The 24,844-nt window shown below is 54.8% G+C and overlaps 1 protein-coding gene across 1 annotated transcript in view; it reads left to right on the forward strand.

The window, feature by feature from the left end:
• dpy (fibrillin-like protein dumpy) overlaps nt 1-24,844 on the forward strand; it is a 116,302-nt gene that overhangs the window by 63,199 nt on the left and 28,259 nt on the right. The window contains 33 exon segments of the mRNA XM_070277335.1: nt 1,181-3,607; nt 3,688-4,311; nt 4,375-4,692; nt 5,007-5,330; nt 5,512-5,829; nt 5,891-6,223; nt 6,290-6,616; nt 6,695-7,012; nt 7,407-7,724; nt 7,800-8,123; nt 8,262-8,891; nt 8,957-9,295; nt 9,358-9,666; nt 10,035-12,032; nt 12,098-15,280; nt 16,875-17,201; nt 17,262-17,579; nt 17,637-17,978; nt 18,039-18,335; nt 18,396-19,406; nt 19,462-19,779; nt 19,837-20,172; nt 20,236-20,850; nt 20,906-21,550; nt 21,608-21,919; nt 21,982-22,314; nt 22,380-22,688; nt 22,749-23,014; nt 23,016-23,180; nt 23,182-23,701; nt 23,763-24,074; nt 24,135-24,479; nt 24,542-24,841. Of these exon segments, the coding sequence (XP_070133436.1) occupies nt 1,181-3,607; nt 3,688-4,311; nt 4,375-4,692; nt 5,007-5,330; nt 5,512-5,829; nt 5,891-6,223; nt 6,290-6,616; nt 6,695-7,012; nt 7,407-7,724; nt 7,800-8,123; nt 8,262-8,891; nt 8,957-9,295; nt 9,358-9,666; nt 10,035-12,032; nt 12,098-15,280; nt 16,875-17,201; nt 17,262-17,579; nt 17,637-17,978; nt 18,039-18,335; nt 18,396-19,406; nt 19,462-19,779; nt 19,837-20,172; nt 20,236-20,850; nt 20,906-21,550; nt 21,608-21,919; nt 21,982-22,314; nt 22,380-22,688; nt 22,749-23,014; nt 23,016-23,180; nt 23,182-23,701; nt 23,763-24,074; nt 24,135-24,479; nt 24,542-24,841 (19,161 nt within the window).

Here is a 24,844-nt window from a genome sequence, read left to right on the forward strand (position 1 = left end):
AAATTTAATTATACCCTTGCAGAGGGTATCCGACCCTAAAAAGTATATATATTCTTGATCAGGGTCACCTCCTGAGTGTATATAAGCATGTCCGTCTGCCTGTTCTTTTGTCTGTCTGTTTCTACGCAAATTACCCATCACTGTGGGCCATATAGGGAAAAACGCCATTTTCAAAGGGTCCCATCAGGAAAAATGGACAAAAAATCTAAAAAATATTTTGTCTCAGGATTTTGATGCAGAATGGTGGGGAATCAATCCAGAAATCGTTTAAGGTACTCCGCTTAAGAATCGGATGAGAATTGGGGAAGATATAGCTATTCCTGTGAGCCATATAGGGGAAAACCCCATTTTCAGGGGAGGTCATCAGGAAAAATGGTCAAAAAATCTAAAAAATATGTTGTCTCAGGATTTTGATGCAGATTTGTGCAGAATCGATCTAGAAATCGTTTAAGGCAATCCGCTTGAGAATCGGATGAGAATTGGGGAAGATATAGCTATCCCTGTGAGCCATATAGGGAAAACCCCATTTTCAAGGGATCTCATCAGGAAAAATGGACAAAAAATGTAAAAAATATTTTGTCTCAGGATTTTGATGCAGAATGGTGGGAAATCAATCCAGAAATCGTTTAAGGTACTCCGCTTGAGAATCGGATAAAAATTGGGGAAGATATAGCTATCCCTGTGAGCCATATAGGGGAAAACCCCATTTTCAAGGGATCTCATCAGGAAAAGTGGACAAAAAATCTAAAAAATATTTCGTCTCAGGATTTTGATACAGAATGGTGGGAAATCAATCCAGAAATCGTTAAAGGTACTTCGCTTAAGAATCGGATGAGAATTGGGGAAGATATAGCTATCCCTGTGAGCCATATAGGGGAAAACCCCATTTTCAAGGGATCTCATCAGGAAAAGTGGACAAAAAATCTAAAAAATATTTCGTCTCAGGATTTTGATGCAGAATGGTGGGAATTCAATCCAGAAATCGTTTAAGGTACTCCGCTTGAGAATCAGATAAGAATTGGGAGAGATATGGCCATCGCTGTGGGCCATTTAGGGGAAAACCCCATTTTATAGGGGAAATATCCAATCTTAACTGCAAGGGTATATCAACTTCGGCTCCGCCCGAAGTAAGCTTTCCTTTCATGTTTTTTGATTAATTTTGACATCTTTTTAAAACCAGTTCCGGAGGGTGATGAATGCACACCCAATCCTTGCGGACCGAACTCAGGCTGCCGTCGTGTCGACGGCAATCCCATCTGCTTCTGCCTGCCGGAGTACGAGGGCCAGCCACCGCAGATTCCTTGCGAGCTACCCTCGAATCCCTGCGAACCATCACCCTGCGGCCCGAACACCCAGTGCTCGGTGCTCAGCAACGGATTCTCGAAGTGCACCTGCCTGCCCGGATATGTGGAGAGCCCGAATACTATTCGCGGATGTGTGGAACCGATTAATCCCTGCGACCCCAACCCGTGTGGAACAGGAGCCATCTGCGACTCATCGCGCCAGCCTGTCTGCTACTGTCCGGACAACAAGATTGGAAATCCATTCCGGTTGTGCGAGAAGCCCGCTGTTTCGATCGAACTCTGTCAGCCCGGTCCCTGTGGACGCAATGCCGACTGCTACGTGGCCGGTAACCGCGAGGAATGCTACTGCCAATCAGGATATGTGGGAGACGCCTACCAAGGATGTCGCGAACCGAGTCGTACTGTCTGCGAACCGAACCCCTGCGGTCCAAATGCCAACTGTGTGGTCGATGGTAATGGCCAGACTGCCTGCGTCTGCCCCGACGGACTTTCCGGAGATCCTACTTCGCTCATCGGATGCCATGGCTATGAGTGCCAAGTGGATGCCGATTGCCCGCACAACAAGGCCTGCATGGGCTTCCGTTGCTACGACCCTTGCCCCGGAGCCTGTGGCAGTGGTGCCAGTTGCCGCGTGGAGGAACACCATCCGGTGTGCTCTTGCAATGCTGGCCTGACCGGCAATCCCGGAGTTCGCTGCTATGCCCTGGATCATCCCAAGAAGAATCCATGCGTGCCAAGTCCATGTGGAAGGAATAGCGAATGCAAGCTGCAAAACAACCGAGCTGTTTGCTCCTGCATTGCTGGATACCTGGGCGATCCCCAGTCTGGATGCCGGCCGGAGTGTGACATCAACTCGGACTGCGGTGACTCCCTGTCTTGCATTAACCACAAGTGTGTGGACCCCTGCGCCGGAGCCATTTGTGGCATCAATGCCATTTGCAATGTGCGACAGCACACGCCGGTCTGTCTCTGCTTAGATGGATTCGTTGGCGATGCCTTCCTGCAGTGCGTCCCCATTGGAATCTTGAAGAATGTTTCCCGCGATCCCTGTGCCTCCTCACCCTGTGGACCACACGACGTGTGCTCCGTCTACGGCGATGGTGTGGCCCTTTGCGACCCCTGCTTCGGACCCAATGCCCAACAGAATCCTCGCTGCCGACCGGAGTGTGTGGCGAACTCGGATTGTCCCTTCGATCGCGCCTGCTTGGGCCAGCGTTGCTTGGATCCCTGCCCGGGATCGTGTGGCCGCAACGCCATCTGTAACGTGTACGAGCACAACCCAGTGTGTGCTTGTCCGTCGGGACTCTTTGGAAACCCCTATGAGCAGTGTACCAGCCAATCTGTGATTATCCCACCACCGCAGCCCAGCTGTGCCAAGCTCCAGTGCGGTGCCAATGCCGAGTGCAAGCGCCAGCACAGTGGCCTCGCCTGCGTTTGCCGAAAGGGATACTTCGGAGATCCGCACATCGGCTGCCGGCCGGAGTGCGTTCTCAACAGCGACTGTCCCGCGGAGAAGGCCTGTCTGAACTCCAAGTGCGTGGAGGCCTGTTCCGGAGTGTGCGGCATCAATGCCATGTGTCGGGTGGTAAACCATGCCCCTGTTTGTATTTGCAACGAGGGATACAATGGAGACGCCTCCATTGCCTGCAATCCGTACTATCTGCCACCCCCGGCACATCCCTGTGAACCGTCGCCTTGTGGACCCAACTCCCGTTGCCGCGCCACTCCCGATGGCTTCGCTGCCTGCTCTTGCCTGCCAAACTTCAAGGGCGCTCCGCCCGTTTGCCAGCCAGAGTGCGTCGTGAGCTCGGAGTGTGCTCCCAACCAGGCTTGTCTCAACCAACGCTGCGCCGATCCCTGCCCCGGCATCTGTGGCAGTGGAGCCCGCTGCGAGGTGCTCAACCACAACCCGATTTGTTCGTGTGAACCGAAATTCGAGGGAGATCCCTTCGTGGCTTGCTCCCCCATTCCGGACCCGGGACGCGAAGTCGACGTGCCAAAGAACCCATGTGTGCCATCCCCCTGTGGACCGAACTCCATTTGCCAGATCAAACAAAACCGACCCGTGTGCTCCTGTGTTGCCAACTACATTGGCAGTCCGCCCTATTGCCGGCCAGAGTGTACGTTGAGCAGCGAGTGTCCGGCTGACAAGGCCTGCATCCAAGAGAAGTGTCAGAGTCCATGCGCCAATGTTTGTGGACACAATGCCCGTTGTACAGTGATTGCCCATTCTGCCCACTGCAGCTGCGATCAGGGCTTCGAAGGAGACGCCTTCATTGGATGCTCCAAGACGAATGTTGAGAGTAAGTGTGGATTCCAGGGAATTATTTATTTCAGGAATATTGTTTCTTAGTCCGAATATTCATTTACAATCCCTTTTCAGAACCTGGAGATGACTTTGGACCTTGCTATCCCAATCCTTGTGCCGAAAACGCAGTGTGCACCCCGCACAACAACGCCGCGCGCTGCAGTTGCATCGAGCCCTACTTCGGAGATCCGTACAGCACCGGTTGTCGTCCAGAATGTATCCACAACTCGGAGTGCCCCTCCTCACTGGCCTGCATCAAGCAGCACTGCCGCAACCCGTGCACAGCTGCCTGCGGAGCGAATGCCGAGTGCGCCGTGGTCAACCACCTGCCCACGTGCAGTTGCACGCGCGGCTTTGAGGGTGATCCCTTCGTGGGCTGCAAGCGGGTGCCGATTGTGGGACCCGTCAGCGTGTGCGAGCCAAATCCCTGCGGACCGAACAGCATTTGCCGCACGGTGGAGGGACATCCCACTTGCAGTTGCCAGGTTGGATACTTCGGAGCTCCGCCGCCATGCCGGCCGGAGTGTGTGGTCAGCTCAGAGTGCGCCCAGCACCTGACCTGCATCAACCAGAAGTGTGCCGATCCTTGTGCCGAAACCTGCGGATTCAATGCCAAGTGCCAAGTCAATAACCATAATCCCATTTGCTCTTGTCCACCCAACTACGTTGGTGATCCGTTCGAACAGTGTGTACCGAAGCGTAAGTATAGGCTTGAAATTATCCTCGAAGCCCCTCTAATAACTTTCTATAAAAAATCCTCAGCTGCGGAGCCGCCCCGTAATGTCGATCCCTGCCTGCCGAGCCCATGTGGCCCCAATGCCAATTGCCGCAATGTAAACAACCGAGCGGAGTGCTCTTGCGCCGCCGGAATGTTTGGAGCTCCGCCAAATTGTCGACCGGAGTGCGTAATCAATCAGGACTGTCCTTCGAATAGGGCCTGCATCCGCCAGCGATGCGAGGATCCTTGCATTGGCATTTGTGGTTTCAACGCCTTGTGCTCAACGCAGAACCACCAGCCCAAGTGCAGTTGCATTGAAGGCTTCGAGGGTGATCCGTACACCGCCTGCAGGATGCGTGAGAGTGAGTACATCTTTTTCGAATACTTGCTATCCTTTCCGAGAGCACGGATGTGTGCTCGAGAGGCGTTGCCCTTAATGTTAAATGTTCCTTTCAGTGGTGCTCTAGAAGTATTGGGCTTATGGTATACATCCTATGCATGTTCCTTGTATTGTGTACATATGGTAGCCTCCATCTCTATATATATTTATCCTTCTACTACGTATCTTATTATTATTAGATATTTATATTATTTATTAGTTTTAAATCTACGTTGTTTGTACATCGCTCTGTATGCATCCACCTTGCCTGCTTGCCTATTTTCATGACCATCATAGTTGTGGTGCCAGATATACCCTCCGATCCATGCTACCCATCGCCATGTGGTGCGAATGCCATTTGTCGCGTGCGCAACGGTGCCGGCTCCTGTAGCTGCATCCAGAACTATTTCGGTGATCCGTACATCAACTGCCGTCCGGAGTGCGTGCAGAATGGCGATTGTCCCAGCAGCAAAGCCTGCATCAATATGAAATGCCGCGATCCCTGCGCGGATGCCTGTGGATTCAATGCCATCTGTCGGGTGGCCCATCACCAGGCCGTTTGCAGTTGCGAGCCCGGTTTCACCGGCAATCCGCTGCGAGCCTGTGTGGAGAGACCTTCAAGTAGGAATCTGACCTCCGCAAGGGTGGTTCGATTTGGGGTTAAAGAATCAAACATCCAAATTTCCAGAAACGGCATTTTTTGGCCCCATTCTCTCATATTTTCATGGCAAACCCTTAAATCGACCCACCCTTCTGGAATCCCCAAACTCCAGATCTAAACCCTGTACTTCCCCACCCGTAGATATGTACCTGCCCCTGCCCAAAGACCCTTGTAGACCCTCGCCTTGTGGCCTGTTCAGCACTTGTCATGTAGCTGGGGAGCGACCCGTGTGTGCCTGCTTGCCAGACTACATGGGTGCGCCGCCCAACTGCAAGCCCGAGTGCAGGACCAGTGCTGAGTGCCCCTCGGATAGGGCCTGCATAAATCAGCGGTGCCGCGATCCCTGCCCCGGAACGTGTGGCTACAATGCCCGCTGCCGGTGCACCAATCACTCGCCCATCTGCAGCTGTTACGACGGCTACACCGGAGATCCTTTCCATCAGTGCGTTCCCGAGAGAAGTAGGTTTTCCCGAATAGTCTCCCGAATAGTTAGTTTAAAACATTGCAATCGCACTTGTAGAACCAGCACCTGTACCCGATCCCATTGTGCCACCGAATCCCTGCGTACCATCGCCATGTGGCCCGAACTCCCAGTGCCAGGTCTCGAGCAGCGGAGCCGTCTGCTCCTGCGTGACCAACTACATAGGACGTCCCCCGGCATGTCGACCGGAGTGCAGCATTAATTCCGAGTGCCCGGCCAAGATGGCCTGCGTGAACGCCCGTTGCGCTGATCCCTGCATTGGATCTTGTGGAAATAATGCCCTCTGCCACGTCAGCCTCCATGTGCCGGTTTGCATGTGCGAGCCTGGCTTTTCCGGGGATCCGTTCTCCGGTTGCTACAAGATTATTGAGAGTAGGTTCTTGTTAGGGACTTCCTTGCCAGCTGGATACTTAAATTCTTGCCATTACCCGTTACCAGCCCCCGTTGAGGTCATCCAACCCTGTCACCCTAGTCCGTGCGGCTTGAACGCCTTGTGCGAGGAACGGAATCAGGCCGCCGCCTGCCGGTGCATCCCCGAGCACTTTGGTGATCCGTATGTGGAGTGTCGCCCCGAGTGCGTCATCAACTCGGACTGTCCCAGGTCGCGAGCCTGTGTCAACCAGAAGTGCATCGATCCTTGTCCGGGAATGTGCGGCCACAACGCCCTGTGCGCCGTTTTCAATCACGCCCCCAACTGCGAGTGTCTGCCGGGTTACACGGGTAATCCCATAGTGGGTTGTCATCTAGTACCCGAAACTCCGCGTCGTAAGATATCGTTCCAATCGCGTTAGGTCCCCCTCTCCCCGCTGAGTAGATTATTAATTTGCCTCTTCCTGTACTTAGTGCCTGATCCCATAGTACCCGAAAATCCCTGTCAGCCCTCGCCCTGCGGCCTCTACAGCAACTGTCGTCCTGTGAATGGTCATGCAGTCTGCTCCTGTGTGCCCAACTACATTGGCTCGCCGCCGAACTGCCGGCCCGAGTGCATGAGCAGCGCGGAGTGCGCCCAGGACAAGTCGTGTCTCAATGAGCGCTGCAAGGACCCCTGCCCTGGTACTTGCGGCAATAACGCGCTCTGCCGCGTCGTCAATCACAATCCCATCTGCTCCTGCAGTCCAGGTTACAGCGGCGATCCCTTCGTGCGCTGCTTCCCGCAAGAGAGTAAGCATCGACTGGGAAATAATAAGCTATGGCTTCGGCCAGCCGGAGTCTTGAATGTCCCTGCAGATTCTCTGTCTTTTCTTAATGAGAGTTTCAAAAAGCGTTTTCCGATGGTTTCTTTATAGTTTCCTTAGATTATATCCAGACAATATCCTGTCTGCAGGGACATTTAAACCAAATCCTCACCGAATCACGCCATCCTTGCCGAGTCCTCCTCCAGGTCTCGGTTCATTCCATCCCATTGCTTCACAGATTCATTCACATCCTCTATATATATATCTTTACCTATGTTTATCTCTTTTTTATGTACTCTATTGTATGGCTTATTTTGGTGCATGCTATCATACTTGGTGTCCTGGTGTCAATTGTATAAATGTGAATGGTGAAATGGTAGAGCGGCCCATCGTCCGCGAGGATCCCTGTGTGCCCTCGCCCTGCGGGCCCAACTCTCAGTGTCGGGTGTCGGCCGCCAACGAGCAGGCCGTCTGCTCGTGCTTGCAACATTACGTGGGCAGGGCACCCAACTGCCGTCCGGAGTGCACCTCGGACTCCGAGTGCCCCGGCAATCTGGCCTGCATCAATCTGCGGTGTCGGGATCCGTGTGTGGGTACATGCGGCATCCAAACCACCTGCCTTGTAAATAATCACAGACCCATTTGCCGCTGCATCGATGGCTATGCGGGCGATCCATTCTCAGAGTGTAGTCCGAAGAGTAAGGGATCTGAGAAAGATCTGGACCCAAACCGCGCCTATCTAACCCCACGACCTCTCTCCCCCTTTTCCCCAGTTATTGTCCCGCCCGAGGTGGCCCAACCCTGCAATCCGAGCCCCTGTGGCGCCAATGCCGTGTGCAAGGAGCGCAATGGCGTGGGCTCCTGCTCTTGCTTGCCCGAGTACAACGGAGATCCGTACACCGAGTGTCGTCCGGAGTGTCTGCTGAATAGCGATTGCGCCAAGAATCGTGCCTGCCTGAACAACAAGTGCCGAGATCCCTGTCCGGGTGTGTGCGGCGTATCCGCCGAATGCCACGTAATCAACCACGCACCGAGCTGTAGTTGCCCCTCCGGATTCACGGGCAATCCTTCACAGTTCTGTCGGGAAATACCAAAATGTAGGGAAATGATCTTGAATGCCAGGATGGATCGATTTTTGTCCGCTTGTTCTAACCTTTCTAAGTTTTGCTTATAAATCGATCCATCCTTGGATAATCTTTCGGATAGGCTCATTACAAAAACCTCCAATCTTTTAGTGGCCCCGCCTGTTGAGCCCTGCCGTCCCTCACCATGCGGTCCTTACAGCCAGTGCCGCGAGGTGAACGGACATGCGGTCTGCTCCTGCGTCACCAATTACATTGGCACTCCGCCCGCCTGTCGTCCGGAGTGCTCGGTCAGTTCCGAGTGCGCCCAAGACAGAGCTTGCGTGAACCAGCGGTGCGTGGACCCATGTCCGGGCACCTGTGGCCACGAGGCCATCTGCAAGGTGACCAACCACAACCCGATTTGCTCGTGTGCTGCCGGCTACAGCGGCGATCCGTTCGTGCGCTGTTCCCCGTGGCAAGATGAGCCAGAGCGTCCGAAGGCTAACGAAAATCCGTGCGTACCCAGTCCTTGCGGTCGCAACTCCCAGTGCCGTGTCGTGGGTGAGACGGGCGTCTGCTCCTGCTTGCCCAATTTCGTTGGCCGTGCGCCCAACTGCCGACCAGAGTGTACGCTGAACACTGAGTGTCCAGCCACTCTGGCCTGCATTAATGAGCGCTGCCAGGATCCTTGTCCGGGATCCTGCGGCTTCAATGCCTACTGCAACGTGGTGAACCACTCGCCCGTCTGCTCTTGCGACAATGGCTTCACTGGTGATCCGTTCTCCGGATGCAATCCCCAACGTAAGCTTTTCTTTCGGTAACCTTTGAAAAACGACGTGCTAATGAGAGTCCCTTGTGACCCACAGCTCTGCCCGAACCCGACGAGCGCCTTACTCCCTGTCAGCCATCGCCCTGCGGCCCCAATGCTGAGTGCCGTGAACGCAACGGCGCCGGCTCCTGTACATGTCAGCCGGGCTACTTCGGTGATCCGTACAGCGGCTGTCGTCCGGAGTGCGTGGTGAACAGTGATTGCTCGCGCGACAAGTCCTGCGTCAACCAGAAATGCGTGGACCCCTGTCCTGGCGTTTGTGGCTTGAATGCCGAGTGTCGTGTGTCCAATCACCTGCCCAGCTGCACATGTCTGGCCGGCTACACCGGAAACCCGTCGAGTGCTTGTCGTGAAATTCCCCAGTTACCCCCACCACGTAGGTTCCACTACTAACCACCAGACTAAATGGACAAAACTGATAATTCCCACTTCCCCCAGCCGAGCGAGATGAACACCCTTGCCAGCCCTCGCCCTGCGGTCCCTACAGTCAGTGTCGGGAGATCAACGGCCATGCCGTCTGCTCCTGCCAGCAGGGCTTCATCGGATCGGCTCCCAACTGCCGGCCCGAGTGCATCATTAGCTCCGACTGCGCCCAAGATCTCAATTGCCAGAACCAGAAGTGCGTGGACCCGTGTCCGGGCACTTGTGGTATCGAAGCGCGCTGCCAGGTTATTAATCACTATCCCGCATGCTCCTGTGCCCCAGGTTTTACCGGAGATCCCTTCAACCGATGCACTAAGATTATATGTAAGCATGATTTCGGAGAGGAAAGGGATACAAGCCAACTGGGCGAGTTAGATTGGGGATGTATCTTAGATAGTATTCCTTCTGTAGCATTCCCTGGTAATTTTAAAATTTGCACGTTTCTCCCCGAAACCAACCCACTTGGCTTGTCTGTCCTCCAGGAACTACTTCTCCTACTCCCCCTGCATGTATATACACCTTTTAATGTTTTATTTTCTATTTTCTGTTTATGTTTATTTTGTTTTATGTACCTACACTCTGTAAACAAACTATCCAACTCTACTCTCTACTATGTAAATGTTTGTGTAATGTACTCTGTGTGCTATGTACTACTCCGACTATCTATGGCATGTGGCATGTACAACCCGTAGTGGAGCCCCCACCCGCCGAAAAGTCCGGCAATCCCTGCGTACCCTCACCATGTGGACCCAACTCGAAATGCATCGATGTCCGCGGGTCCCCTGCATGCTCCTGCCTGCCGGACTACCTCGGCCGTCCGCCCAACTGCCGGCCCGAGTGCCTCAGCAGTGCCGACTGTCCGGCCAACTTGGCCTGCGTGAACCAGCGCTGCACCAACCCGTGCATCGGTGCCTGTGGCCTGCACTCCGTGTGCACAGCCATCAAGCACCGGCCGACGTGCGAGTGTGTGCCTGGTTACACCGGAGATCCCTTCTCCGGCTGTGCGATTGTGCAGCAAAGTAATAATCCCCCCTTGGAGACCGACCCAAGTTTATTCCCTACTAACATATACATCCATTCATTTCTCCCCAACTTAGTTTCACCTACGGAGGAGCCTCGCAATCCCTGCAACCCCAGCCCATGTGGAGCTAATGCCATTTGCCGAGAGCGCAATGGAGCCGGCTCCTGTGCCTGTTTGCCGGAATACTTTGGAGATCCGTACAGCGGTTGCCGACCGGAATGTGTCCAGAACGATGACTGCGATCGCTCGCGGGCCTGCATCCGCAACAAGTGCCAGGACCCTTGTCCTGGAGCCTGTGGCATCAATGCTGAGTGCCGTGTTCTGAACCATGGTCCCAACTGCAACTGCTTCGAAGGCTACACCGGCGATCCACATCGCTCGTGCTCGCTCATCGAGGTAGTGACCCGTCGTCCGGAGAATCCCTGCCAGCCGTCCCCCTGCGGCCCGTACAGCCAGTGCCAAAACACCAACAGCCATGCGGTGTGCAGCTGCGTGGAGGGCTACATCGGTGCCCCGCCCAGCTGCAAGCCGGAGTGTGTGGTCAGCTCGGAGTGCCCCCAGAACCGTGCCTGCATTAACCAGAAGTGCGAGGATCCGTGCCGAGGTGCCTGTGGCAGCAATGCCAAGTGCCAGGTGGTGAACCACAACCCCATCTGCAGTTGCCAGCCTGGCATGACCGGAGATCCCATATCCGGATGTATACCCACCAAGGAGGAGAAGAGTTCCGACAACCCATGTGTGCCGTCGCCTTGTGGACCGAACTCCGTGTGCCGCGAGATCGGCAACCAGGCGGCCTGCTCCTGCCAGACCAACTTTATTGGAAGACCGCCGAACTGCCGACCGGAGTGCACCAACAACGACGAGTGCCAAAACCATCTGTCCTGCCAGCAGGAGCGATGTGTGGACCCTTGTCCAGGATCGTGCGGCAGCAACGCCATCTGCCAGGTGGTGCAGCACAACGCTGTCTGCTCCTGCGCCGACGGCTATGAGGGTGATCCGCTTTTCGGTTGCGAGCTGATTCGCGCAGTCGTCCCCACTGAACCCCCAACCTCTCCGTGCGAACCTTCTCCTTGCGGTCCGCATGCCGAGTGCCGTGAGAGAAACGGAGCCGGAGCCTGCTACTGCCATGACGGATTCGAGGGAAATCCCTACGATGCCCAGCGCGGATGTCGACGCGAATGCGAGGACAACGATGATTGTTCGCCTGCCCAGGCCTGCGTGCGATTCAAGTGCGTGGATCCCTGCGACAACATCTGCGGCGAGTATGCCATCTGCACGGTGGAGAAACATGTGCCCACTTGTGACTGCCCGCCGGGATACACTGGAGATCCGTTCTTCAGCTGCAAACCGGTGCCGGTGACGCCACGACCACCGCTTAACCCGTGCAACCCCTCGCCATGTGGCCCCAACAGCAACTGCCGCGCCATGAACAACCAGGCCGTGTGCTCCTGCCAATCCGGATTCGTCAACCAGCCACCGAACTGCCGACCCGAGTGCGTTGTGAGCGCCGAGTGTGCTCAGGAGCGGGCTTGCGTCAACAAGAAATGCGTGGATCCGTGCCTCCACACCTGCGGCATTCGGGCCATCTGTACCACCAAGAACCACAGCCCCATCTGCACGTGCCCGCGCGGTATGACCGGAGATCCGTTTGTCCAATGTACTAAAGTTGGTAAGTAACTAAACCCTACCTGAATCCTCTTCTGCCTGTAAACTAATCTTTTGAATCATTTGCAGCCATTGTAAATGACGCGACAACACCTTCACCGCCACCAGCTTCGTGTGTTCCATCGCCCTGTGGACCCAACGCCAAGTGCCAGATCGTGGGCAACAGCCCGGCCTGTTCCTGCCTGCCAAACTATATTGGAGCTCCGCCACGCTGTCGCCCGGAGTGTGTTCTCAACTCGGAGTGCGGTCCCACCGAGGCGTGCATCAACCAAAAGTGTGGTGATCCTTGCTCCGGATCCTGCGGCTTTGAGGCCAAGTGCCATGTTCTGAACCACCTGCCCATCTGCAACTGCATTGAGGGCTATGAGGGCGATCCTTTCGTGCGATGCACCAAGAAACCAGAACAGAAGACGCCTGTGGTAACGGATCCATGCAACCCCAACCCCTGCGGACCCAACGCCGATTGCTTCAACGGAGAGTGCCGTTGCCAGAACAACTACCAAGGAAATCCCTTCGAGGGCTGCCGACCAGAGTGCACCCTTTCGGCCGACTGTCCCCGCGACAAGGCCTGCGGTCGAAACCGCTGCGTGGACCCGTGCCCTGGCATTTGTGGCAATAACGCCGTGTGCGAAGTGCGCAACCACATCCCGGTCTGCTCCTGTCTCCAGGGATACGAACGAGAGCCGTTCACCATCTGCCGCGTGAAGCCCGTTGTGGAGGATCCCATTGTGGAGGCCTGCAACCCATCGCCCTGCGGCGCCAACAGCCAATGCCGAGACGTTAATGGACATGCCGTATGCTCCTGCCTGTCCGGATACATTGGAGCTCCGCCTCAATGTCGTCCCGAGTGTGTGGTGTCCAGCGAGTGTTCCGCTCTTCAAGCCTGTGTCAACAAGAAGTGCGTTGATCCTTGCGCCGCAGCTTGCGGCCTGGAGGCCCGCTGCGAGGTGATTAACCACAGCCCCATTTGCGGCTGTCCACCCGGACGAACAGGTGATCCGTTCAAGCAATGTGTGGAGATTCCCATAACGCCAGAGGTTAAGGAAACGCCTCAGGATCCCTGCTCACCCTCGCCCTGCGGACCCAACTCCATTTGCAAGCCAGACAAGAGCGGGCCCGTTTGCCAGTGCCAGCCGGAGTTCTTCGGCTCACCCCCCAACTGCCGTCCCGAGTGCATCATCAATCCGGATTGTCAGTCCACCCAGGCCTGCATCAACAACAAGTGTCGCGACCCCTGTCCAGGATCGTGCGGTACCAACGCCGATTGCAGGGTTATTGGACACACTGTTTCTTGCTCCTGCCCGCCAGGATTCGCCGGCAATGCCTTTGTGCAGTGTGTGCCTCAGGAGAAGGAGCCTGTGAAGCCATGCCAGCCATCGCCTTGCGGACCGAACGCCGACTGCATCGAGAGGAACGGAGCCGCAGCCTGCAAGTGCATCGATGAGTACCAGGGCAACCCCTACGAGGGCTGCCGACCGGAGTGTGTGCTCAGCTCGGACTGTCCGACGGACAAGGCCTGCATCCGCAACAAGTGCCAAGATCCTTGCCCTGGAATCTGCGGCCTGAACGCCCAATGCTTCGCCGTGAACCATGTGCCCAATTGCGTCTGTAACGATGGCTTCACTGGCGATCCGTTCGCCAGCTGCCGACGAGTGGAGGTAACCACTCCACCACCGGTATCCGATCCCTGCCAGCCATCGCCTTGCGGAGCCAACAGCAAATGCCGTGTGGCCAACGGTCTGGCCGTGTGCTCATGCCTGGACACCTTTGTGGGTGCTCCGCCAAACTGCAAACCGGAGTGCACGGTCAATGCCGAATGTCCTTCCAACAAGGCCTGCCACAAATTCCGTTGCGCCAATCCGTGCGTCAACACTTGTGGCCTGAATGCCAAGTGTGAGGTTCGCAACCACAACCCCATCTGCAGCTGTCCCTCTGATATGACGGGTGATCCGTTTGCCCGCTGCTATCCGGCCCCCGCTCCGACACCAGTGCCCAAGGACGTGCCCGTGGCCAAGAGACCCTGCCAGCCATCGCCATGCGGATTGTATTCCGAGTGCCGAGTGCGCGACGAACAGGCCTCCTGCTCTTGCCTGCCCAACTACATTGGAGCGCCACCGAACTGCCGACCCGAGTGCATTGTGAACACGGACTGTGCCTCTGACAGAGCCTGCATCGCCGAGAAGTGTCGCGATCCTTGCGACGGCTCCTGCGGTGTCAACTCCGAGTGCCGCATCCAGAACCATCTTGCCATCTGCACTTGCCGCGGAGGATTCACTGGCGATCCGTTCGTCCAGTGTGTGGAGATTATCGAAACGTCCACGAAATCACCGCCACTCAGTGCAGATCCATGCGACCTGCAGCCTTGCGGAGCCAATGCCCAATGCAGGAACGGAATCTGCAGTTGCCTGCAGGACTACCACGGTGACCCGTACACCGGCTGCCGCCCAGAATGTACTTTGAGCACCGACTGCCCGGCCACCAAGGCGTGCCTGAACAAGAAGTGCGTGGATCCTTGCCCAGGAGTTTGCGGACAGAACTCGCAGTGCGATGTCTCCAACCACATACCCATTTGCAGTTGCCTGCAAGGCTACACTGGCGATCCGTTCGTCCACTGTCGCCAAGAGACACCAGTGCCAAAGGACCCATGTCAGCCAAACCCATGCGGACCGAACAGCTTGTGTCACGTCTCGGCCCAAGGTCCAGTGTGTGCCTGCCAAGCGGGCATGCTGGGATCCCCGCCAGCCTGCAAGCCGGAGTGCATAGTTAGTTCCGAATGTTCGCTGCAGACGGCCTGTGTCAATAGGAAGTGCGTCGATCCCTGCCCGGGAGCCTGTGGACAGTTCGCCCGCTGCCAGGTGATCAACCACAATCCGTCCTGCTCTTGCAACACGGGCTACACCGGCGATCCGTTCACACGCTGCTACCAGGAGGAGCGAAAGCCACCACCAACTCCGGATAATCCCTGCCAACCATCGCCCTGCGGCCCCAACTCCGAGTGCAAGGTCCTCAATGGTAACGCGGCCTGCTCGTGTGCCGCCACCTTCATTGGAACGCCACCCAGCTGCCGACCAGAGTGCTCCATCAATCCGGAATGCCCGCCCACCAAGGCCTGTATTCGTCAGAAGTGCTCGAATCCGTGCGTCAATGCCTGCGGCTTCAATGCCCGCTGTAATGTGGCCAATCACCAACCCATCTGCACATGCGATGTGGGCTACACAGGAGATCCGTTCACCGGCTGTCAAAAGGAGCAAGGTAGGACCCCCATTTTATTGACGTAGAAGTTAGGCCAAGGCGTAAACCTGCTTATAATAATTGATTTTGGTTAAGGCTGCTTACTGGGCGCCCAGTACAACACCTGCTATTACAACATATCTTAAAAAACGTCGCACAGCCCAATAAAAACATTTGTTTACGCCTTCTTTTAATTCGAATGTGAAACGTTGCCAAAATGTCTATATCGATTGATCTCAGTCCCAAGTATTACGAAACCCTTGTTGAAACCCTATTATCCAACCAAAGACCAAATTATACCAAATTTTAATTAAAAGTTTCTCATTCCTTACAAGCGTATAAGAACAAAGGACATTTTTGAACTCAAAAGGCAATTGCAATCGCAGCAATTGCTTAAATTTTATCTTTTTTGCACTTTTTGCTGCACTCGTTCCTATTCACTTCACCCGCGAGACTTGTTCTAATGCGCTCTTAGGCAGTTTTTTATTACATTTTTATACACAAACATTAAAATTCATGATTAGCACACTCACAGGCACAATGCATTGCATAAAGAAGTGTTTTATTTGTTTTCTGTTCCACAAAATCACAAAATCACTTGAGCAAAATGCAAATTTCAAGGAGCACGCACTCTGTACGAGTTGTCTGAGTGGTCGTGTTCTTGAAAGTGTCTGTCTGTCTGCTAATCAGGGATTTTAATTAAATTTAGTCAATTATTATATTTGCTTATTACTGCCCCTAACACCTGAAATACAATATGCAAACTTGCCACGCCTTATTGCTTCCTTATTGCCACCTTTAATGTCTCACACCAATCTACCACCCGCCTTGATTTTTTGCCTCTAACCCCTGATGATGCCGTTGTTGCCCCATACCGTATTATCTTGCGCCTTGTATTCGATTTTTGGGGGATAATCCACGTGAAATGCTTTACCTAATTCGTTATTTGGCCCCGACTCTCCAATTGCTTACTACCCCAAAAAATTGATCCTAACCCAACTAGCCGAAATTGAGTACTGCGTTGTTATTTGTCCCCACAACCCAAAATTCTGCCTCCGAAAACCTCAAATACGAACTAAACTCTAGTCATCGAAACCAAAAATTAAGCGGTAGCAATTAATTAGAAATTAGAAAATTAATAAATTAAAACCTAAAAACTGTAGCAAACGAAAATTGTTTAACCATGAGCAATAAAAGATATAACCCCGCAAAGAACACTTGTTTTACTTACTACACAACAACTCAACTACATAAACATAAACATAAACTCAAAGCCAAGTTAGTTGGCGCACTGCACTTATGTAAGACCTAAAATATCTAAAAACACTGAAAAAGCACTCAACGCACTGCGTTTAACAAACACTAAACGAAGCGGCACTCGAAGCTCGAACCGCAGCACCAGAACCGCAAATCCGTTAATGAGAGCGATTAACGCCAACACTTAACTCGTAATCGTACCGCTAATCCGCTACAATAATACCACACGCGAACTTGGATTAATCCGCGCCAGCAGGTGTGTTGCAAACTACTAAATCCGATTAAATCCAACGTTAATAATGAAAGTTCTCCACGTCTCTATCCCAACTCGCTTGAAACCCTTTATCCCCATCTCTAGAACGCATAGTTAACGAGCAGGTGACCCCCTGCGAACCCAATCCCTGCGGCTCCAATGCTGTATGCCGTGAGAGGAATGGCATCGGCTCCTGCCAGTGCCTGCCCGACCATTTCGGCGATCCGTATCAGTCGTGTCGCCCGGAGTGTGTCCGCAACTCGGACTGCCCCTCGAACAAGGCCTGCCAGCAGCAGAAGTGTCGCGACCCCTGCCCCGGCACCTGTGGCACCAACGCAGACTGCAGTGTCACCAACCACCTGCCCACCTGTATATGCCGCCCTGGATACATTGGCGATCCGTACCGCTACTGCCACGTGGAACCAGCCCAGCGTAAGCCTACCCCGCCTTAAAAACCGATCTTTTTTGGTCCTCATGGAAGCCCTTTTCTAGCGATCCGTCAAGCCGAACCCACTCAACCGTGTCGTCCCTCGCCCTGTGGTCCCAATTCCCAATGTCGCGAACTCAACGGCCAAGCTGTGTGCTCCTGCCTGGAGCTCCATGTAGGTCTGCCTCCCAACTGCCGGCCCGAGTGCGTGCTGAGCACAGAGTGCCCCACCGACAAGGCTTGTATTAGTCAACGTTGTCAGGATCCTTGTCCTGGCACTTGCGGCATTAACGCCGAGTGCCGGGTTCGTAACCACAGCCCTCTTTGCCAGTGTCGTCCGGGTTTCACCGGCGACTCCTTCACCCGTTGTTATGCTCTACCACGTAAGAGTTACCCTTTGTTCTCCTCGAACCCTCCACTAACATTAATGACCCATCTAGCTCCGCCGCCCGAAATTAAGGAAGTTTCGCGAGATCCTTGTCTACCATCGCCGTGCGGACTAAACAGCCAGTGCCGCAATATACAGGGTGTGCCGTCCTGCTCCTGTCTACCGGAATTCCTTGGAGCCCCGCCCAACTGTCGACCCGAGTGTACCATTAGTGCCGAATGCGCCTCCAATCTGGCATGTATCCGCGAGAAATGCATCGATCCGTGCCCAGGCTCCTGTGGCTATGCTGCCGAGTGTAATGTGGTGAACCACACGCCCATTTGCGTGTGTCCGGCTGGCTTTACGGGTGATCCGTTTAGTAGTTGCCGCCTGGCACCACCCGAGCCCGTACTAAGTAAGAATTGTTTCTCCACTGCCTGTATCCCCATGCTCAACAACCTAACCCAACCAACAGATGAGTATGTCGATCCCTGCAATCCATCGCCTTGTGGTGCCAATGCCCAGTGCAATGGAGGTTCCTGTACTTGTCTCCCTGAATTCCACGGCGATCCCTACTCTGGCTGCCGGCCAGAGTGCGTCCTCAACTCGGACTGCTCCAGGGACAAGGCCTGCCTGCGCAGCAAGTGCCTGAACCCCTGTCCGGGCACTTGCGGTGAGAATGCCATCTGCGATGTCATCAACCACATACCCATGTGTAGATGCCCGGATGGTACTGCTGGCAGCGCCTTCATCCGCTGCTCTCCAGTGCACAGTACGTCGATGTCGTGTACCTCCGTTTCGAAACTTTCTTACCAATTTGTACCCCAAACAGTTTCACTTGTAACCAATCCTTGCCGACCGTCTCCCTGTGGTCCCAACTCCCAGTGCCGTGAGGTCAACCAGCAGGCCGTTTGCTCCTGCTTGCCAAGCTTTATAGGCGCCCCACCATCCTGCCGGCCGGAATGCACCTCCAATGCCGAGTGTGCCCCCACCCAGGCGTGTCTCAATCAACGGTGCGGAGATCCCTGCCCCGGAACCTGCGGAGTGGGTGCCAACTGTGCTGTGGTCAGTCACAGTCCCTTCTGCACATGTCCCGAGAGGTTTACGGGTAATCCGTTCATTCGTTGCCAACCCCAAAGTAAGAAAACAAACCTCACCAAAGGAACATCTTCTCACATAAGAGTTACTCCCACTGTAGTTGAACCCGTTCGCGATGTTGCACCCACTGATCCGTGCCGCCCTTCGCCGTGCGGACCTTACTCCCAGTGTCGTCCAGTTGGGGAAGCCCCCGCCTGTTCCTGTTTGGAGACCTACATAGGCCGTCCACCCAATTGCAGACCGGAATGTGTAACCAGCTCGGATTGTTCCAGCCAGTTGGCCTGCGTGAACCAGAAGTGCGTCGACCCGTGTCCAGGACGCTGTGGTCTGAATGCCGAGTGCCGTGTAGTTAGTCATGCCCTCCAGTGCATCTGCCAGCAAGGATTCACGGGAGATCCGTTCGTGCAATGCAACCCGGAAATCATCCGGGACATTGAAATCCGCACCCCCTGCAGCCCAAGTCCATGTGGAACAAATGCAGTTTGCCGCGATCGCAATGGAGTGGGATCCTGCCAATGTCTGCCGCAATACTTCGGAGACCCGTACGAAGGATGTCGCCCGGAGTGTATGCTGGACTCGGACTGTCCATCGAACAGAGCCTGCCAGCAGTTGAAGTGCCAAGATCCCTGCCCGGGAACCTGTGGACTGAACGCCAATTGCCAAGTGGTCAACCATCTGCCCACTTGCAGTTGCATAGTTGGCTATGTGGGAGATCCATATCGCCAGTGCAACCGGCTGCCGGAACGTAAGCACCTGCTTCACCTATTCACTTTCTCCCAATTAACCCCACAATTTTGTAGCCCCTCAAAACGAGTACGTTAACCCATGCCAGCCCAATCCCTGTGGCCCCAACTCTCAGTGTCGCGTTTCCAATGAGCAAGCAGTGTGCTCCTGTTTGCCACAGTTTGTGGGAACGCCGCCTTCCTGCCGACCTGAATGCACCATCTCCTCGGAGTGCTCGGCCGACAAGGCGTGTGTTAACCAGAAGTGCGTAGATCCCTGTGCGGCGGATATTTGTGGCAACAATGCCGTGTGCAGGGTGCGAAACCACAGTCCCATCTGCAGCTGCCTTAGCGGTTACACAGGCGACGCCTTCACTCGTTGTTTCCCCATTCCACGTAAGCTGCCCTATCGTAATGGTTGAATAAAGTATATTAAAGCATCCTGTGTCACAGCGCCTCCTGTTGAGATCAAAAACGAGCCCCTGCGAGATCCATGTGTGCCAACCCCTTGTGGACCCAACTCCGAGTGCCGTAATATCAACGGTGTGCCGGCCTGCTCCTGTCTGGCTAGCTTTATCGGCCAGGCGCCCAACTGTCGCCCGGAATGTACCATCAACTCGGAGTGTCCCAGCCAGTTGGCGTGCATTAACCAGAAGTGCCGCGATCCCTGCCCCGGAGCTTGCGGCTTGAATGCCGTCTGCAGTGTCATCAACCATACGCCGCTCTGTGCCTGCATCGAGGGTTATATCGGCAATCCATTCACCAACTGCAATCCCAAGCCCCCAGAACGTAGGTGTCCGTTGACTCTCGGTAGAGCTACTTTTTTACCCACCCTTCCTCCATCTCGTGTAGCCACAACGCCTCCAGTTGCCGACGATCCCTGCAATCCATCCCCTTGTGGAGCCAACGCCTTGTGCCGTAATGGACAGTGCTCGTGCATACCCGAGCATCAAGGAGATCCGTATGTCTCGTGCCGCCCGGAGTGCGTGTTAAACACGGACTGCCCCAGAGATCGCGCCTGTGTGCGCAACAAGTGCATCGATCCTTGCCCCGGAACTTGTGGCGTTAATGCCTTGTGCGAAGTTACCAACCACATTCCCATCTGCCGCTGTCCGGAGCAAATGTCCGGCAATGCCTTCTTCGAATGCCGGCCCGTGCCGCCAGCCAAAATCCAGGATCCCTGCCGACCATCGCCTTGTGGACCGAACAGTCAGTGTCGGGTGGTGCAGCAGACAGCGGTCTGCTCCTGCCTGGCCGACTATGTCGGCAGTCCGCCGCGATGTCGCCCGGAGTGTGTCACCAACTCTGACTGTCCTGCCGATCAGGCTTGCCAAAATATGAAGTGTCGCGATCCTTGCCCTGGCACCTGTGGCTTCAACGCCCTTTGCAACGTCGTCAATCACAGTCCCTTCTGCAGCTGCCCCACTGGCATGTCTGGCAATCCATTCGTGCGCTGTGAACAGCTAAGTAAGTGCCCTGGGTTTGTCCATTTTCCGCTCCAGCCTAACCATAATCCTTTCAGTAATACGAGACGAGAAACCTCAGAATCCTTGCGTGCCTTCCACATGTGGTCCCAATTCTGAATGTCGGGTATCGGGTGACTCTCCATCATGCTCCTGTCTGCCGGAATTCGTAGGTGCTCCACCAAACTGCCGCCCCGAGTGCATCTCCAACTCGGAGTGTCCCACCAATCAAGCGTGCATCAATCAAAAATGCTCGGATCCTTGCCCAGGACTTTGTGGTCAAAATGCCAACTGCCGGGTTTTCAGTCACACTGCCATGTGCTTGTGCGACGGCGGCTTCACTGGCGATCCGTTCAGTCAGTGCAGTCCCATTAGGGATACCCCGGTGGAGGTTCTGCAGCCGTGCAACCCCAGCCCTTGCGGCGTAAATGCCAAGTGCGATGAGCGTGGTGGTGCAGGGTCTTGTCAGTGTCTGCCTGATTATTTCGGAAACCCCTATGATGGCTGCCGTCCCGAGTGCGTTCTGAACTCTGACTGCCCGTCGAATCTGGCGTGTGTGAACCAGAAATGCCGCGACCCTTGTCCCGGTACCTGTGGTCAGAACGCCGAATGCCAAGTGGTCAACCACCTGGCCACTTGCAATTGCTTGACAGGCTTCAACGGAGACCCATACAGCGTCTGTCGCATCGTAGTCAACGAACCACGTAAGGCTTTGTCTTCGCTACGGAAAAGTGTATTTTTAATCATCGGCGACTTTTTAGCTGTTCCTGTTTACGTAAATCCTTGTCAGCCTTCTCCCTGCGGCCCCAACTCCCAATGTCGGGAGATCAACGAACAAGCCGTTTGCTCCTGTCTGGCCGAGTTCATTGGCAGCCCGCCTGCCTGCCGTCCGGAATGCACCAGTAGCTCCGAATGTCCTGCCGACAAGGCCTGTGTGAACCGCAAGTGCGTGGATCCCTGTCCGAATGTTTGCGGTCAGCAGGCCGAGTGCCGTGTCCGCAACCACAATCCCATTTGTACCTGTATTAGTGGATTTACTGGCGATCCGTTCACGCGTTGTTACCGTCAGCCGCGTAAGATAAAAAGAGTACATTTTCTCGAAGAGTCCACTCAACTATCCAAACCAATCTTCCAGCTCCTCCACCAGTGGTTAATGAACCCACCGACCCTTGTGTTCCCTCGCCATGCGGGGCTAATTCCCAGTGTCGTGAGATTCATGGTACACCTTCCTGCTCGTGTCTGCCCCAGTTTCTGGGTACACCACCCAACTGTCGTCCCGAATGTTCCATCAACGCTGAGTGCCCGAGCCATCAGGCGTGCATTAATCAAAAGTGCCGCGACCCTTGCCCCGGATCCTGTGGCCTCAACACCCAGTGCAATGTCATCAACCACACCCCCATCTGCAGCTGTCTGACGGGCTACATCGGTGATCCGTTCAGCGTTTGCAATCCTGAACCACCAGCTAAGAGTAAGAACGATTGGGAATCTTATAAAAAGAGTGTTCATAACAGTCCCAATTCTTTTTTGGAATAGTCCAAGATCCATTGCCGCCTGAGGACCCGTGTTACCCCTCGCCTTGTGGCTCTAACGCGCAATGCAACAACGGAATATGTTCGTGTCTGCCGGAATATCACGGTGATCCGTACACCGGCTGCCGTCCGGAGTGTGTCCTGCACACGGACTGCGATCGCAGCCGAGCTTGTGTTCGCCACAAGTGTGTCGATCCCTGTCCCGGAATTTGTGGCTCCAATGCGATTTGTGAGGTCCTTAACCACATCCCCAACTGCCGTTGTCCAGAGGGAATGCAAGGCAATGCCTTTGTTCAGTGTAGCCCAGTGCCACGTAAGGAATACGCAACTAGAATCCTTTCCATAGAAGCTACAAAGTCCCAACAATTTACAGAGCTCGACGTTGTGCAGAACCCTTGTCAACCTTCCCCATGCGGACCCAACTCCCAGTGCCGCGTCATCAACCAGCAGGCCATTTGCTCTTGTATCACGCCCTTCATCGGAAGTCCACCATTCTGTCGACCTGAATGCACCACCAACTCAGAGTGCCCGTTGAACTTGGCCTGTCTCAACCAGAAGTGCGGTGATCCCTGTCCAGGCGTTTGTGGCCGCAACGCCCAATGCCATGTGACGAACCACAGTCCATTCTGTCGCTGCTTAGGAGCGTCACACGGGAAATCCCTTCGTGAGCTGCCAGCTGATCATCGAACCGCCAGTGCCACCACCAAGGCAGACATGTCTGCCATCACCGTGCGGACCTTATTCCCAGTGCCGTGAGGTCAACGAGTCACCGTCCTGCACTTGCCTGCAGGACTACATTGGAGCTTCCTCCAAACTGCAGACCCGAATGTGTGACTAGCTCGGAGTGCCCAACTAGCCAGGCCTGCATACAGCAAAAGTGTCGCGATCCTTGCCCAGGACTTTGTGGCCAGTCGGCGATCTGTCGCGTCATCTCCCACACTCCCAGCTGCATTTGCCCCGAGGGCATGGAGGGTGATCCGTTCACTCTGTGCACCGAAAAGAGGATTCAGCAACTGGACCAGCTAGATCCCTGCAATCCCAGCCCTTGTGGAGTCAATGCCCGTTGTACGTCCCGGCAGGATGCAGGCTCTTGTCAGTGCTTGCCAGAATACTTTGGAAATCCCTATGAGGGATGCCGCCCTGAATGCATCCTCAACTCGGACTGCCCCTCCAACAAGGCCTGCCAGCAGCAAAAGTGCCAGGATCCTTGTCCGGGAACTTGTGGTCAGAATGCCTTGTGCAATGTTCTCAACCACGTTCCCACTTGTAGTTGCATAACTGGCTATTCCGGTGACCCGTATCGGTTGTGTATCCCAGAACGACAACGTAAGACCTTTGACTTTATATAGAGAAGCCCTTGAATACCGTCGATTGTCTCATTTTATAGCCATCAAGGAGTATGTTAATCCTTGCCAGCCATCTCCGTGCGGTCCCAACTCTCAGTGCCGTGAGAGTAACGAACAGGCCGTGTGCTCGTGTCTTCCCGAGTATGTGGGTGCCCCGCCTGCGTGTCGTCCCGAGTGCACCATCTCCTCGGAATGTTCTCTCGACAAGGCATGTGTTGGCCAGAAATGCATCGACCCCTGTCCAAATACCTGCGGAGATCAAGCCACCTGTCGGGTGGTTAATCACAGTCCCATTTGTACATGTCGCGCCGGCTATACGGGCGACGCCTTCTTGCGCTGTTTCCCCGTGCCTCGTAAGTGGCTCTATGTTGTATGGTTTCTCCAAATATTAACTGTTCCGTCGCCCAAAAAAGCTGTTCCACCTCCGGCCGTCCAAAAGACTCCAGTTGATCCCTGTGTTCCCTCTCCATGCGGCCCCTACTCCCAATGCCGGGCTCAAGGGGATGCTCCGGCTTGTTCCTGCTTAGTTGGCTATCTGGGAGCTCCTCCCAATTGCCGACCTGAATGCCGAATCAACGCTGAGTGCCCCAGCAGCCAGGCGTGCATCAATGAGAAGTGTAGGGATCCCTGCCCCGGCTCCTGTGGCTATGGCGCCATATGTAATGTGATTAACCACACGCCTAGCTGCATCTGTCCGGCAGGGTACACGGGTGATCCGTTCACCCAATGCCAGCCCCAGCCACCACCACCGCCGACACGTAAGCCTCAGCATCGTTTTGTCATGTGAAGATAGTCCTACAGCCCATGTTTCCCATGTTAGCCGTCAAGCTCGATGATCCGTGCAACCCCTCTCCCTGCGGCCCCAATGCCCAGTGCAACAACGGAGTATGCACATGCATTCCTGAGTACCATGGCGACCCGTACAGTGGCTGCCGACCCGAGTGCATCACCAGCCTGGACTGCGCCCGCAACTTGGCTTGTGCGCGCCACAAATGCTTCGATCCCTGCCCAGGAACCTGTGCCCCCAATGCCATCTGCTCGGTCATCAACCACGTGCCCATGTGCACATGCCCAGAGGGCTATGCCGGCAACGCCTTCATTCAGTGTCAACCCATACCACGTA

This window comes from Drosophila bipectinata, chromosome 2L (assembly GCF_030179905.1).
Source record: "Drosophila bipectinata strain 14024-0381.07 chromosome 2L, DbipHiC1v2, whole genome shotgun sequence".
Classification (NCBI taxonomy): Eukaryota; Metazoa; Arthropoda; class Insecta; order Diptera; family Drosophilidae; genus Drosophila; species Drosophila bipectinata.